This window comes from Melospiza georgiana, chromosome 3 (genome assembly GCF_028018845.1).
Source record: "Melospiza georgiana isolate bMelGeo1 chromosome 3, bMelGeo1.pri, whole genome shotgun sequence".
In the NCBI taxonomy this organism is placed as follows: Eukaryota; Metazoa; Chordata; class Aves; order Passeriformes; family Passerellidae; genus Melospiza; species Melospiza georgiana.
Window position 1 is genome coordinate 107,866,317 of NC_080432.1, and position 16,850 is coordinate 107,883,166.

General features: G+C 40.3%; 1 protein-coding gene across 1 annotated transcript in view; it reads right to left on the reverse strand.

Moving 5' to 3' along the window:
• KCNQ5 (potassium voltage-gated channel subfamily Q member 5) overlaps positions 1-16,850 on the reverse strand; it is a 280,972-nt gene that overhangs the window by 18,460 nt on the left and 245,662 nt on the right. The window contains exon 10 of the mRNA XM_058021007.1: positions 8,568-8,788. Within this exon, the coding sequence (XP_057876990.1) occupies positions 8,568-8,788 (221 nt within the window). The remainder of the gene's footprint in view (positions 1-8,567; positions 8,789-16,850) is intronic.

A 16,850-nucleotide genomic window follows, 5' to 3' on the forward strand; every position in this document is an offset into this window, starting at 1 on the left:
TTACAAGTTTGTAGCTGCATTTCATATGACTCTGTGCAAAAGTTACTAATAAGGCTTGATTTATTATTTCTGTAAATAGTACGTGTCCTTTCTTAGAAGTGTTTTCTGTTGTTTAATAACATGCTTTGGCATTGAGAAAACTGTCATTGCTCTGATCACTCTCATAGCTCCTTGCTTTCAGTATCAGTAACATTCAAGTAATTATCTGCCTGTTAAACAGAATAAAAAAGATTTTTTACTTTTTGTTTTCTGGGAACAGCAATATGCTAGCAACAACAATCCAGCATTAATAAATGTGTGTGCCAGCACAATGAATAATCCTATGGAAGTGCATCTGACATAGTGACTGGTATGGTGATCCCAACATAGACCTCTTGACTCATTTTTGGAAGCCTTCAGAAGCACTTGGATCTTACTCTGACTGCACAAGAGGTAGTTAGGGCTCTTCATGTGGGTGATATAAATAATTTTGCTGATGCTGACAGCCCACCTTCTCACAGAAACCACCTCTGTGCCCCCCCACTACCAAGAACCAGGCCATGCCAAACCAATACAATGTGGGAAAATCTCAATAGGCTCCTGAAGTTGATAGCCTGCATATGACTTGCACTTACTCATGTTACAGCACAGTATTGTGTTGACTTGGTTAAAAGCACACTGGTTTGGAAAAATGTCAGATTGATTTTCATTTAAATGTATGACTCAAGGTGAAAATTGGATGGTGGCCTAATTTTCACAGGTGCAGAGTTGCTTTAAGCCATAGTTTTTAACTGTCATTATCAAACTTTAGAGTTTGAGTTGAGAATTGAAGTCCAAGCAATTCATAATGCAGCTCCACAGCCTGTTCTCCACCTTGCTCAGCAGCCTCATGGGAGTGTAGAGCTTCTCTGGCTGTCCAGGGCAGCAGTGCAGGGTGACACACTCATCTCGACACTCATTTTCTGTGTGAGCGGTCAGAAAGAAAATGAGTGGGTAATTCAGTGCATCTAACTTCTGGGCAAGTAAAGTTGGACATGAATTCAAAGCTTTTGGGGGCCAGATTGTCCCTGTGGGAGGTGCCAGTGCCTAGTTCCTCTGCAGCAGGGGGGTCCAGGCAGCTGCGTTGTTATGGGACTCCAAACTGCCTTAGTCTACATGACTACGGAGCTCAGATGAACCCTCTTGCTTGAGAAGTAATGCCAGCAGCTTAATACTCATTATTCATTCTTTCAGCCTCCTTGGTGAGCAAACAGAGCCTCTGCTGTGCTGCTCTGTGTAATGCCTAGGGTATCTGCAAGGTAGGTGTATGTCATTCAACTTTCCCCTGCCTTTGAAGTACCTTTCTTCACTATGAGCATTTACTGTGTTAGGGATTTAGCCTATATTCTCAAAAAAAAAAAAATCCTTTACATATTTTGTAGTATTTCCACAGATGCTGTAATGCATAGAATGTTTCACAAAATCTCAGTTTCTTTTTTTCCCCTCAAAAATTACTCTGTGTACAAACATCTTGATGGTTTATGTTCATGTGATTCATACAATGTCCCTTTCTATAAACAAAATGTGTATTAGCCTAGTGCCTTTGTTTAAATATGTTTCATGAAACTTCTCACCTCTTCACAAGCTCTCATCCTCCTGTTTGTTGAACCATGAATACAAAATCCCTTCACTACCCCTATAACTGACTTTCTTTCCATTTTGCCTTTGCTTTAAAACATCAACAAGCTGGCTCTCTCACAGTACACAGTTCACTTACTTTGTTTTTACTTTGATGGCTCACCAAGTTCCATAGGAAAAATAAACTAAAGAAAGCAATGCTAATTGTGATGGAACTTAATCACATACTTAATAAGAATGCCCAAAGCTTCCCCTGAGTGGGAAAGGCAGCAGCTCATGTTTACATGCTTTCCAGAGCAGAGGCCAGAAAAAGGAGGCCCAAGGGAGTGAATTATGTATTTATTTCCTTGATCTCTGGAAAAAGAAACCAACAAAAGGAAAGACTTTCTTCTAATCAAGAAAGAAGGAAGAAGGCGGAACAAGTAGAAAATGACACCAAAATCCCTCGTAGTAGACAACAGTGTACAAGTGGAAAAAGTAAGAAAGCGGGAATAAGACTTACAACATTTAAAAATATTGTTTACAGGGAGCTTTTATGAAATGGTTGCCATTTCCATGCTAGAAAGAAATTTTTCAGAAAAGGAAGGAAACTGGTGGCAGTACTGATGGGAAGTTCAGTAGTGCTATATCAATAGCCCATTCCTTATATTTCTCCTGAAACAGACAAAGCATTCCAGATGGGGAGGAGAAGAGGACGTTATTGGGAACTGCAGTGCAGTATGACACATAGTATCTTAAAGGATATCCCTAACAACATTATCTATGTTAAAGCATTTCTTAAAATCCTCTGGTTTGGCTAAAATGGAAGACAGAATTGGTGGAAAGTTTTTTTACATATTCTGGATATAATGATATAGTTTTCTTTCTCTGTAAGTGCAATTTTTTTAAGGTCAGAAATCTAATTTATATCAATTATCATATAATGCAAGTAAGTTCCAAATATCTAAAATTCAAGCATTCCCTTCCCTTAGTTATTATTTGACTTCTCAGAAATTTCTGCACTGGCAATATTTCATGGAACAGCTCCCACTGCTTAATTAAAAAGGAATCCTTTTAATTTTGAATGATGATATGGAGGACCAGGAGACTTTCTAAAAACAATTCATTAAATGCAAAATAATTATGCTGCTTGAGAGGCTGATCTTATTATAAATAGTAGCAAATTAGCCAGCAACTTTCGATGGCCATGTGAGAAAAACAAAAGAAGGTGACTCTAAATCTATGGCTTTAGTGTATTTTTAGCTACATGTTTCTGTTATTTTATATATACCACATCCAAGAAGTAAAAACTGTAAAATAAATTGCAGAAACATATTATAGTATCTGGAACTGTAGACTAATGAGCTAAATGTCACACTTAATTGACTGTGTCCCTTCAAGACCTTGTAGAACATATCACTTGATATATGTCTGATATTCCATAAGGTCCTCAGAGGTCCTCTGCCCTGGGAGATTTCCAGGGATTGTTGTTGAGGGAGGTCATAGACAGGGGCAAAGGGTTAGAGAGCTATAGCTGTTTTAGATTCAGGTATCTACAGCATAGCCCTGTATTTTACAAAGCCATGAAGGATTTCCTTGGTAATGTTTCATAAAAATAAAACTATTCCTCAAATGTTTCAGATTCGGTGCAAGTGGGTTACATGTGGCTGGGAAGTTTTATGACCATCCTCTGAAAATTAGTTCTTATCTCATTAGTATAGTCTTCACTGCAGATAAGGGTTTCTGAAAACCATGCAAATCATAATTCTGTGTGATGGTCTGCTGCTGCTCCTCACAGACCTAAGCTTAATAATCATTATCACTGTACCTGTGACCACTGAGTCCAGTGAGAAATGGTGCACAGCAAGTTCTTCAAGAGGTATTGTAAAGAAAGAGACTAAATTGTGGACTCATTTGGCCTGGTATAAACTAAAATAATGCCTCAAAACCAATGACCTGTACTTATTTTCACAAAAATGACTCAGAGCTTAGATCAGAATGCCAGATCTTCCTACTTAATTACAGTGACAGTGGTAATAAATGAGAGCTCTATCTGCTCTATGGAAGGCAATAACAAGAAAATAAATCTTTTGTCTAGCACAGATTGATATATTGCTAATAAATTTCATTCAAACTTTGACAACATGCAGCTTCACTTTGAACCAGCAAATTTAAGCCTAGATGTGGAAGCAACCCAACTAAGGACTTCTGCCACATCAAGTGAACCTTATCCAAGGTCAAGCTGTTTACGCTACTGAAAGGAAAACTTGTCATTTTTGCAATACATAAATTATATGGTAGTAACTGAGGACATGGGGGCTGAAATGCACAATTGCATTCTTTCCATGGCTCTTGTAATATACTCTACCCTCAGGATTTTGTGCAAGTACTCTCTAGGGAATGAAAGGCTAGAGGTCATGTGAGTGTATAATGTTTGGGGATGGTGCAAGAAATCAAATATTTCCTTAGAGAATTCTTTTTAATTAATCAAATGAAATATGTTTGTAATATCTCCAGTGCTGGATGCTTTTGATGTTTTATTCAAAAAGCCACACAATGTCTCTAGGTTACAGTAAAGGCACAATAACTCATTCAGGGGCTTAGAAGCATGGGACGGTAGAAAACAAATATAATAGGGTATTTTTGGCCCTCACAGAAAACTGTATCCACAACATAATATTGGTTCATTAATTCAGCTGTGGTGGTACAAGACTGGCGCATGATTTAAGCAGAAAATGTTCTGTTCCTCAGAAAGTAAGGCAAGCAGGAAACAAAACAGGACAGGAACACCATTGTAAAGAAGAGATTTTGTGTGGTTGAGTGTCTGTGGATGGATACGCAACATACAGCAAGGCATGGGCACAGTGCCTTAAGCAAGGCATGTGATCACCAGTGCTATTTAATAAAGCACAGACTCTGTCATGGGGCTGACCCTGCTGGTGGGTATTCTCATCTTCTGGGCACCACTCTCCACAGAGAGTTTGGCTGCAGCTTCCCTGTTTTTGGTAGCAAAACAGGGAAGAACCAAAGCCATACTGCATGAGGAGGCCTTGGGGCCAGAGTATCTCCAGGCTCACTTCGTGTGCAGGTGCACAGGGGGCTGTGAGGGGCTCCAAGGTCAGGCAGCACCTTTGCCTCTGGGACATAGCATCCCTTTGGAAAAGACTCTTCCATGACCCTATACAATCCTTTTTAACTGTGTGCTTTGTAAAGCTTTACTATTTACCATTCTTGATTGGTGAAAATTTCCCTTTCATATACCTCAGCCTGATAATTCCCTTTTAGGCTGAAAACAAAGATGCCAGCATTCTGGCATCTTTGTTAATTTGTGCAGAGTCCCCTCTTCAACAAGATTTCTGGAAGTTATGTACCACATGTCACCAGAGACTGCACATGTATTTAAAATCTGATTATGTAAGTCTTGATATTCATTTTCCCCTGTACTGTTGTTGAATGACCTAGAAAAGTCAGGCCACCAAAAACTTATCTAACCATCAAACCTCCCTCAGGTTTGGATTCCATTTGCAGATGCACACATGTAATTGAAATAGTTACTGATGTTGTCAGACCCACTTTGTCAATGGCAATAAATGGTTTATGGCAGTTTCAGAAGATTGTTACTAACTGTAAATAAGGCCATTTGGGCAATGGTTTTGGTCATACTGTTCTAAGGCTGCTATGCCAGAATCCTTTTGGGATATACCAGTGGCTGGCTTAAGTGTTTTACTTGCTGCCAAGAAATTCTCCTTCTATGAATTTAATATGCAGTGGGGGAGTGCTAGAGTGTTTGTTGCTGGGTAGCCTAAGAGGCAAGCTATTACATTTTCAATCAGGTTAGCCTTTTAGCTACCCCCATGAGCTTCTATCTGGACTCAAAACCTCCCTTTGCAAGCCAGTTTCTAATTGCTAATGTTGAGTTTCTCTAGCAGTCTCTTTCTGATGGTTTTGGCCCAGATTTCAGCCATGTCCTTACCAGAACTCAGTCAGCACTGGAAATTCTCTGTGTCGACCATTGATCTGCCTTAAATCATCCTCATATGGTAACAACTGCCCTTCCTTTGGGAAGCCTCTCCTTATAGATTTGCATTTTTCTTTTATTTTCACACAGAATTCAGTCCTCTGTCTAGGCAGAGCATTTACAACTCTACATCCCATACAGTGAAATGTCTTCTTTCTTTTCTCTTTTGGAAGAGGAAGTTCACAGTAAGACTCTATTTTTTTCACTGATATGAAGTTCTGACACTGAACTGGGTATCCAGCACTATGTTGTCACTGCCCTAAAAGTATATTGTAGTGTAATTTCTTCTCCCACCAAACACCCTACAGAGATGGAGGACTCACCAGAAGGACCAGCTGTTCAAGTGTACTGTTTTGTGCCCAAGATTTCACCCAGAAAAATTTGGCTTCTAGTTTTGGCTTGATGATTGGCCTGCCAAAGTTATTAATTATTTGGCTGGGGAATACCTCAAGGAGGAAACTGGAGGACCTGGCAAGCAAGAGATAAGAATAGTATGCTGCAAATAATGGTTTTTTCATCCAGTGAAAAATGCAAGATGTTCTAAATTAAATACATCATCTTGAGATCTTTTTCACTGAGCTGTCAAATGCTGAAAGTATCAAGCTATGAAAGAAAAGAAAAGAAAGAAAAGGAAATAAAGGTTAGTAGTGCCTGACTTTTCCTGCAAAAGTTTGGGTAAGGCAGAAGGGAGCTGTCTCTCAGCAAGTGAGCACACTGGACATCTCTCTAATCATACTGGTCCTAGAAGTAGTTGGACGAGGTCCCAGAATGGAAACTTGGCATTTGCCTAAAAGCTGGAGACAATGGAAGCTGTTCCTTCTGCCAGAGATGAGAAATGGGTTGTATCTGTTGGCCCCAGTTCATAAGGGTGGACTAGTAGCTGGAAATCACTGACCAGGAAACAGGCTGTGCTCACCCTGAGGAGCGGGAAGATCTTCAAGGGCTTACGCACAGCAATGAGTGCTCTGTTGTTGTTTCTGTCTTTTATCTACAGATAAGAGATACACATCCCCAAGGTGCTGTTTATGCCACCTTTTCCGTGAGAGGGAAACAGTCAGAGGTAGCATGATCTGCTTGTGCACATAGTTGCTATTGATGGCAATATGTACAGGACAAAATAGGGGACATGCTGAGGAAATGCTTCTATGATAAATGGGCTGATGAAAAATGAAACAGGTGCTTCAGTGAGGTGCAGACTGGGGCAAAAGTGAGCCACTGATACTCTGAGAGAGTGCTCAGAAAATTACTTTCTCCTTAGGTCATTTGCAGGCACAGTGTGAATTACAGGAGTTTAACCTATGAAATTACTTCTGATGTGGTTTGGGGATGATACTTGTGCTTTATAAGTGATTATGTAGGATGCCTAAATTTAGACAGGGTAGCTTCAACCACTATGCCACCTAGAGCACGTCTCAGTTCCCATTATGGCCTTGGCTGAGCTTCACATCAGTGTGAGACCCAGTCACATAGCCCTGTGATACAGCTGCCATGGGACATAAGCCAAGGCCTGTAACCCAGGATGGAGACAAGAGTGGATAGCAGTGGATAGTGGAGTGGAGCAATCTGGATAATATCCTGATACACCCCAGCAGCTCACTGTACCTCAGGCAAATTCAGAATTTCGGAAAATCTGAGACATATCCGTAGGGAAGGTCTAGCCTGGAATGATGATCTTAGCAAATACCATTGGTTTATCTTGGTTGCCCTCCAGGAAATGTTTATTTACCCAGGCTTTTCCTGGAGAGATCTGTTGTGTAGAACATCCTCACTGAGGGATGGGGCATTGCAGTTTAATGAGTTTTTGCAACTTACACGTTTGTGATAATATGTGCTCTTAAAAAGGAAGCAACATCAACATTGCACTTCTGTCTAATTAGTCTTACCACAATTGTTGTATGCATGCATGCATGATGCCACTGTAGAAAGAGGTTGTACCTTTCCCATTCAGGCAGGGTCACTGCATTCTGTGGCAGTCAACCAGTTTGTTTCCCTTGTTTTTACATGGAGAGTACCACAAGAAAGAGCAAAACATTCATAGATTGGGAAATATGGGAATGGCAAAAGCCAAAACAAAATCAGCTGTGGCAGCAGTACCCCCAGAGCTATGTGAGTGCACCTTTCAGTGCTGGACCCGTCCCACACAGGGGTCAGTTTCACTTGGTTCTCTCAGCTCCTGCCTGTCAGGGGGCTGCTGTCATCCAGTTTAGTGCTCCTTGGTTAGAGAAGTCACTGCCTTTGTTTTAGCAGGCTTCATCAGATGAAGATCCTTGCCCGAATACTGGTTAGTTTAATGCCAAAGTGGACTTAAGCTAGAGAATAGAGCAGCATAGGAGGCAGCTTGAGGGAAAGGCTGGGCTGCCTGCTGCAGGTTCAACAAGACATTTTTAGGAGTGCTTCCTACATCCAAAATACCCTATAGAAAGCAATACATAAAACCAATAACACTTGTTTTGTTTGCAAAATCTACTGCCTTATCAAGGCAGATATAACCCTGTAAAACTGAAATCACCCAGTAGTGTATCCCTTGGTGGCAGGTGATTCCATCACCAGTGCAGGCACTGGGACCCCTCTGCCTGAGGGAGCCACTTCTGCACAAGCTGTGCTCCTGGCTGTGCCTTGGACACCAGCAAGAGGCAGCAGGTTTGGGCAGCAGCTGAGCTCAGCAGTGGGAGAGTGGCCATGACAGAGGAGCTGCTGTAGCCAATTCCCTGGGATGCCTTTAGTCCGCTGTGACTTTTCGCAGAGACCCCTTTTCCAACACTTGCTCCCTACGCACCACTGACATGATTTCTTATTAAAAAAATAATCACATTATCGGGGTCTTTGAAGCAGACTTTAGCTGGCTTGTGTCTCTGGCCCCAAACAGCAATTCTTTCTGCCTTCCTGAAATGTATACAATCACTGTGCAAGTGTGCAGGAGCGTGAGCAGCTGGGAGCAGCGTGCAGTGGCAAACAAGGGGTGAACAACTCCTACCATCAACCATGGGTTTGGGCTGGGAGCTCTTGAGCCGCAGCGAGGGCCTGAAGCGGGTTCGGTCATTGAAGCTCCAGCTCTTCTGCACTTTGGTTGGGCTGCCCTCGGTGGCAATGTCAGCACTTGGTGAGCGGCGATCTCCCACTGAAGATTGCCTGTTTTTTATGCTTTGACCTCGTGGGCTGGCCATCCGGACCCGCTCCTTGAAACTTAGCTTTTGACTGTGAGAGAGAGAAATATATTTTATTTCATAGTTACTTCAATCCTTTTCTTTTTTTCTATTGTATGATTATTGAAAAAATTGTGTAAAAAATCTCACTGGTATGAATCGGTTTCTTAAACACTTTTATTTTCATTGAATATATTTAATTTGTGAATGGAACTGATTTGATGTTTTTTGATAGAAGCATTAGCATTTCCAGTCTATCATACAGTACAGAATAAACTTCTAAAGGAAATTAAAAAATAGAAACAATTTAACCCAGTTATTATATGCTAATCTCTATGATGTTTTTTCTATTCCTTGAACTTGAAGGTTTGTTTCCATCTTACTCAGCCAAGTTCAGTGCATTTCTGGCCATATCTTCAGATAAACAAAACCAAACTGTATTTTATTGTTACTGCATGCCATGTAGTATTGTCTGGTTTGAGGTTTTTTTAAGCAGGCAAAGAATACTGTTAGCATATACTCATGCTTTTGCAGGACGTGGCACTTCAAACATTTCATATGCATGATTAGTGATCACTCATATCCAGAATTCCTTGTTAGAGCACTTACTTGGACAAGACAAAACCAAAATTAATAAAATATCCAAGAAACAGCATGATGGCTGATTAATGGAAATGTAATGATATGCTGTGTGGTCCCTAAAGTCATTGCTGAAGATTTAGCTGGGAGCTGACCGTGTGCAGGTGGTACTGGACAGGCAACAGAGCCCAGCCAAGCTCATGATTGTGTCTGCTGCATCAATGGTCACCCTGTGGTCTTATGGTTGACCAATTTTAAGGGTTTTTTTTTCCTCCTGCTATGCTTGTAGTCCTCTCCCCCAGCCAGCTAACTGTGGGTTTTGTAGATTTTCTATTTCCTGGAGCTTAAATTACCTTTGCCCAACTATATCTGATGAACATCCTGTGGTCACCGTGACTATCTACCTATGCTTTTTAATTATTTAACATTTTTGCCTTTCTTTGTCCCTTCCTGTAGCAGAAGACACAAAGAGCAAACAGAGAAGGAGTCTGATACCAAGGTCTGGAAACCTTGTTTTATATGCAAGGTTAAATTCAATTGGTTGAGCAAGTGAATGGTCAGCTTGATCGAGTGTTCCTGTTCTTTCAAGGGGAGAGATGATGAGGGCAATGCAGTGTCTGTTCATGGAAGGGTGTTACTGGGACTTGCAGTCCTACTGCCCTGGTGTAGGCTTTGCAGGGGGACTTTTAACACACCTTTACCAATGACTGTCTACCTGAAAATTATGGGGGTTCTTGAAGCTAAGACACTTTCTAGTACTCTCAAGGTCTTTGCACTTAATTTCAGCATGCCCATAAGATGTTTTGAACAGGAACAGATCCTGGGATAATTAACTAATGCTAATATGGACTATGTGGTTGTTAGATGCATTCTGAAAATACAGTGTTAACATGTAATTATATGAAATGGAAAGAAGTTATAAACCTCTGTGGCTGTGAAATGTTGAGATAAACATATCTTTGCCCATGCATAGCAAAGCATAGCATTTCAGTCTGAGTACAAACATTCCTGAGAGCAGAAAGGATGCAGTTTGTTGCAGGCAAAACACATGCTGGGGTGCTTGTAATGTGATAATTTTCAAGAATACTAAAAAATGAACACATCAATAGAAAGATTATTAGATAAATGTATTATAAATGTATTTCTATATGGCATGTCTGATTACTTGGAAGAATAATACCTTTACTATATTTTCTCAATGTAATCCCCTTCTTTTCTTGCCCAAATAAGCAATTGTTGAAATAAATACATCACAGGGACGAAAATGTTATCTATTTCCATTGTAAATTGCTACCCAATGCTGTGGCATAAGGAATACAAAAGATCCACAGAATCCAATGTTTGAAAGAAAAGTGTTCCAGAATTTAGCTTTGAATACAAATTACATTTCAAGACTGAATTATATTTCAGCTCAGGAATCTTTTGCATTTCACAGCAATGAAAATATGTATGAAAATATGTACAATATTTATTAACCACATTATTGCATTGTCATGTTATACAGAATAAGGAAGAGAATCAAAACTGACTTCTTCTTATAGATATTATTCCTACAAGTGTCCCCCTTTTTTTAACTCCCCTTATGGCTCAAATTGTACTTGCTATTGAAAAATGAAGTCAATTGATGCTTTTTTCCCCCCAAACATCAGAGTTAAAAAGTTTCTGGACAGCTCTCATCCTGCTGCACAAATAAAAATGAAAGGAAAATGGGTAAAATAGCCATAAAACCTATCCATATAGGTAATATTTTTTAATAATCACATCAACTCCAAAATAAAAATGAAAATTTAAAACCAACACCAAAACAGAACATGTATTGTTCTGTCAATTAATTTGCACTAATGAAAGCAGTGGTTGCCTTTAAATGATTGGTAGACATGATTATTTCATTTATAAAAGCTGAATGGTACAGAATGACTACTTAACCTGAATATCTTTAGTTCTCCAAATCAAAGCAGCAAGGCAATGGTGAAAGGAACAGTAGGCATTTTATCTCTACTACAGACATTTTTCAAAAGTGCAATGCTGAGAATTAAAATATTAATGTAAACTGCAGAGCTTTTAGTTAAAAACTCAAATCAAGTCTGCTTTGTAGCAATGACCATGTACTGGCACGCCAAGGGTCCATGCAGACAGCACTGCATTGTGAAGAGAAACACAGCCCCTGAAGGAGGGAGGCTTTGAAAACTCTCTTCTGCATCTTGAGATGCATACCCAAAGAGACCAGCTAGAGCAGTTCTTTGCTTCTTGGATCCCTGTTCCTATTTTGAGACTGGTGGGAAATGTTCCTGAAGTCACTGGGTCCCTCTCAGCACAGGCATAAATTGTGTGACTGACAGTGGAGAAGACAGGTTGAGAGAAGAAAGCTTGGTCTTGGGAACACACTGTCTTGGGGCTCTTCTATGTATGAGAAATAACAGATCATGAAGGAGTAATTGAATCTGAGCACTTTGAGCATTCCCTGACCATGCTTTTCTCCAGAGCAAAAGTCCCTTTCCTTACGATAATGCCTAGCTCCTGGCTCTGGATTCTTTGTTGCAACAGCAGTAGAGGCGGTGTTAAAATTGCAGAGTGAAGATAACACACCATTCAAGCATCTTTGGACATTCTGCATTTGAATCAATAGCCAGTGACTCCTTTAGAGCCCTTTATTCTGATTTAATGCTGGTTGTATCAGTACTGGCTTTTGTGTGCTAAAAATCCTTCAAATCTTTCAGGTCCTGGCCTATTATATTTTTATCTTTCACCTTTTCTCCTCTCTTTTTACATGGTATCCAAAGGAAATCCCTTGAATCAATATAAACCTGTTAATTACCATTGGATATTCACCCATCCCCATAAGTATTCACAAACTTCGTGTGTTTGTCCAAAAGGCAAAAACCACGAGAAAGAAACAGGAAAATAAAATAGCACAAGTTCCTAAATCAAAACTAAATTACAATGATCTGAGAAATCCACAGCTGTCTCCTGTTATCTCTGCATTCCTTTAGATGTGTGTCTGTCCATCATTTCTTGTACTTTATATGACTTATAATTTAGCCCATTGGTTGACATGCATTTTTCTTCCCTGACAGACTTCCCTGGCAATGGTAATTCCTTTGGACCTATCACTCTTCTATTCTTGCAGGCTGAAAGTTGTGGAATGTATCCTTATTGATAACACTCGAGCTTTGAAGCATCTTTTAGTGGAGATCAATTACAACTGGCAGCTATAGAAAAGGAAGCAAATGACTTTTCTGTATTTTTCAGCCTTCTGAAAGGTCAGTTGTAGGATCTTATGGCTTATTCCTCCCATTTCATGCCCAAGGGGCTCACTTCCCTAGGATAGCAAATGACTTTCTAATTTTTATTTTTTTGTTTTCAAATCCTGCCTCTGCCACCTTTGATCTGCGAAGGAATGGGTGCGTAGGGACACTAGAGGTCACTGTAGCTTCACTCAGAGGGAACGATCACTTTCTCCCGGTCCAAACGACTGCTCTGGAGAAGTGCACGCAAACCTTTGCTTGCTCTGTCTTCCACGGACCGTCTCCCTATGCTTTATTAACTGAGCATCTCTTTCCTTCCCAGTCCCACTCCCCCATTTGCCTGCCACTTTCCTAGATTTCTGGTCAAGTTAAAACTGCTGCTCTGCCTCAGTCTCAGAGCTGCAGCACTACTGCTTGCTACTAGCCATAATTTCACCTTGTTTTTCAGCTTTTCATACTGAGCCAGTTGGTGGAAGCAAGAATAGGAAGAAATTGAAATGAATCAGAAATAACTGGAGGGCCTGAGGGTGAGGAAGAAGGACTTGAGTCTTGAGACAGAAGATAAAACTGCCAGAAATTATCACCTATGGCAAACAACAGCAAACAGCTGCCCGTGCCAATTTTCAGTAGTTAGCTACCTATAAATACAGGTGTTGGCTCTTACTGAGCGTACAAATACTTTTACTGAAATTAAGCTAAATTGAACAAATGCAAATGCAATGGATAATACTGTGAGATCTAAAGTTCAAAGACTTCACCACCAGTCTCATGCTAGGACCACAAACTCAAGAAATTTATCGTTGTATCTCATACCTTCAATAAGTAAAGCAAGAATTTCAGCCCACAATATATTATATTTCAATTGTCAATCAGGAAAAGTAAATATTCAGGGTGTTTGTGAATTTTTTCCTTTTCAAAATAATTTCTAAATGAAGAGAAACTATTTTGATCCTAATTTTCTGTAATCAGTTTGTACTTCCACTGTCTTTTACATTATTTTTAAGAAGTAAGAAAAAATGCAATCAGCTTGAGATATGAATCACAGGCTTCTTCCCGTAAGATTAATCTATCTAGGAATTACCATTTTTGGTAAGAGACTCAATTTCTAGAGGCATCAGCTGAAGCAGATGCTTGATTTCACTTGCACTCCTCTACCTTCCAGTACAGGATGCAGGCACATCATCCACAAGCTGTGTCCAAGGGGATTCTTCTCAAGAACAATTGCACATTTTGGCTGTTGTAATTGCCTAGCACGCTATAGCTTAATATTCTCCACTAATAATTAGATGGAGAAATCAACTGCCATGGTCATAAAAATCCTCTTGGACTTGGGGAAATGGCTTTACCCAAATATTCAAACCCAGTTTTAGATCTCCACAGGGTAATGCATTCCAAAAGCTGAAGTGTCAAGCAGAGAAGGGGAATGGGGCTTTGTAAAACCGCGATGTGCTGCCACTGCAATTGTCTGGCTGGATGAGTTTGAAACAACTGGTGTTGCTGCCACTGTGTTAATGGCATTGCAGGCAACAAGCAAAAAGGGACTTACAGGCACTTAAAATAAATAGGAAACATTTGGAGAAGTAAGGAACTTTAAAGCACTGAGGAGGGGAAGTGAATGGATCATGCACCTGATGTTAGTTGGCATTCTCAAACATCATGTGAATAGGCAGGATGCTGAGTACCTATGTTTCCGAGGGGTGTACATCCTGAAGAGCTTCTGTTTATTACTACAAAGCTTACTAGGAGTGAGGGGAGATAGAGGACTCTGTTACTAGGCATTCCAGTGCTGGGTGAGGGGTTAGGTTTTCCACCTCAAGCTAGATTATGCATCATTGGCAATTTCTTTTTTATATGGTGCATGCAGAGTTGTTTACATTAAATCTTTTAGAAACAGATATGGTATAGGAGGTGAAAGAATTCCATAACATAATTTACTTGTTTCCCTCAGAACAGGGCTGAGTTTTCCCCTGAAGATCTTATACTGGCAAAACTGCTTCTTATTGCACCAGAGAGAATTGTCTGAATAGGGAATGCATATTCAGCCTCATGAGTTACAAGACTAGATGGGTGACATTCATCCTTTGCAGACACCCAGTGCATGTCCTACACACAGTTTAAGACTGATTATGCTCTCTGTAGGTGACAAGATTCATCAGTCTTGATCTAGTTTCCTGCACAGGAGCTATTTCAGCCATGTTGTATAACTGAACAGAGATAAATGTTTGATTGCTTTCAGTTTGTGCGTTTGCAGATATTAAGAATTTAAGATATAGTCTTTTAAAATAATGTGCACAACTCTGGAGCTGATTTATAGAAATATCTCATTTATAGCCTGGATATACCAGAGAGGTTGTCTACCAATACTTTGATAAATGATTAATTAGAATACTTGTGAGTAAAATTTTGGGAAATACAACTTATAAAATCAATCTGAAGCTGCAGCCTCATAAACACAACTCTCTCAACTCAAATGCATAGCAACATTTCATCACCTAATGAAAGACTGCAGGTTTATACATGACAAAACACAAGAATTAATTTCTGTAAATATGAGTCAATTTGGTAGGAAAGAAGATAACAAACTTTTCCTGAAGATTTTCTTCACTGTTCTTAGAAGGGAATATAGAGCAAAGACCATGTTCAGAATTCAATCCAATGTACTGCTTGTGCAAACACTTCTTCATTTAAGAGTGAAACAAGAAGAATCGTACTTTGTTCGCATAGCATCCCATGCAAGTCACTTAGCATTGCAGTAAGAAACAAGTTAAATAGTCAAGGACAGGTATCTCAAAGTACATTGCAGCAGTTTGCATTTACATCTTTGCCACAAAAGACCACATACACCACTTGTATTTTCAGTGATACAAACCTACAGTGATATATCAGCATAAGAGCAATAAACAGCCACTGAAAAAACACACTTTTTTTAAAAGGCACTGAGGGGGCTGTAGGGTTCTTACAGTAGAACATGACCTTAGAAGTAACTAGTTCATTTTTACATATATCCTAATTTGCAGCAGTGCATATATTAAGTGTTTCTGAAGGAGTAAACATCTTCCATTCAGTGAAAATAAAGTGAATAAATTTGGCTAAATTGTTGACTCAATTTGAAGCCACAATTGTTATCATCAATAGGGAGAGCACAGCATGGTTTTGACAGCTGGGTGTTTGGGTTTTTTTTTCATCTAGTTTCCAGTTATTGTAAGTAAATTTGTCTCTTTTAGTGCTTGCTGGTACAACTGGGAATAACCTCTCCCCTCTGCACAAATCCCAGTTTTAGAGGGATATGCTCATTTACTGGCAACTTCTGTCTCACCTTTAAAAAAGTCAGTTTTAAATGCTGCTGTCAAAAAGACTAGGAAATACAGCTGGTGAGTGCAAGAAGTTTGGATCAGACTGTAATAATTTAATGAGATCAATGTGTTGCTAGCAAGCCTGTGGAGGTAATGTATACAAAAAGTCCCAGAACTGACAGAGCAAATCCTGTCCCCTTGAGTCACAGTGACACTAACAGCAGTTACATGTGCTTGGAGGAAAAGGTCGGAGTCAGGTGCCAGAGGAGCAGTCTGGGAAGTGGAATGGGACATGGGTAATTGATGTGAAGACTGAATAACCCAGAAGAACTTGTGAACTACAGTACAACTTGTGGCTGGATGTATTTCAGGGGCTGATATGTCATCAACACTTTTTTCCTTGGCTTTTCAGTGTTTTCTGCTGGGAGGTAAATTCTGCTATTCTCTGAGCATGCTGATACCACAGTGCCAGCTGCCAAATGCTGGCTGATTTCCATCCCTAATGAATGTCTGAGATAGAGTAATTTCTAGCCACTGAAGCCTTTCCTGTTCCTAAGGATTTGGGCTATCAGTGCAGCAAAGACCAGCATTTTCTCCCGGTGCCTTAGGACATGCCTCTCCAGAGCTTTATTTACCCAGTGAGGATGGCCCTGCCAAGGCTTGCTGCTGCCAGCTGTAGGCAGTCAGAGCTCAGCTGGGATCTAGGCTGGGTGGGAGCCCATCTGGGCTCCTGGCTGACAGCAGTGGGGCTTTCTTCAGCACAGGTACCAGCCTGGCTCCTCTGCTTGAACTGAGCCATGGGGGAGTGCAAGCCATGCAGCCAGGAGGAGGTGAGACACTGCAGTGCTGCTTTCCCCCAACCTCCCATGTCCCAAAATGCTCCTTAGGAGGGGATGACAGAAAAGTTAGAAAATGTGGAGACATGGCACTGAGGAAGCCTTGAGAATGCTCCTGCAGAGCAAAGGTGACATCCAACCAGACCCATCAAAGGGTTCTC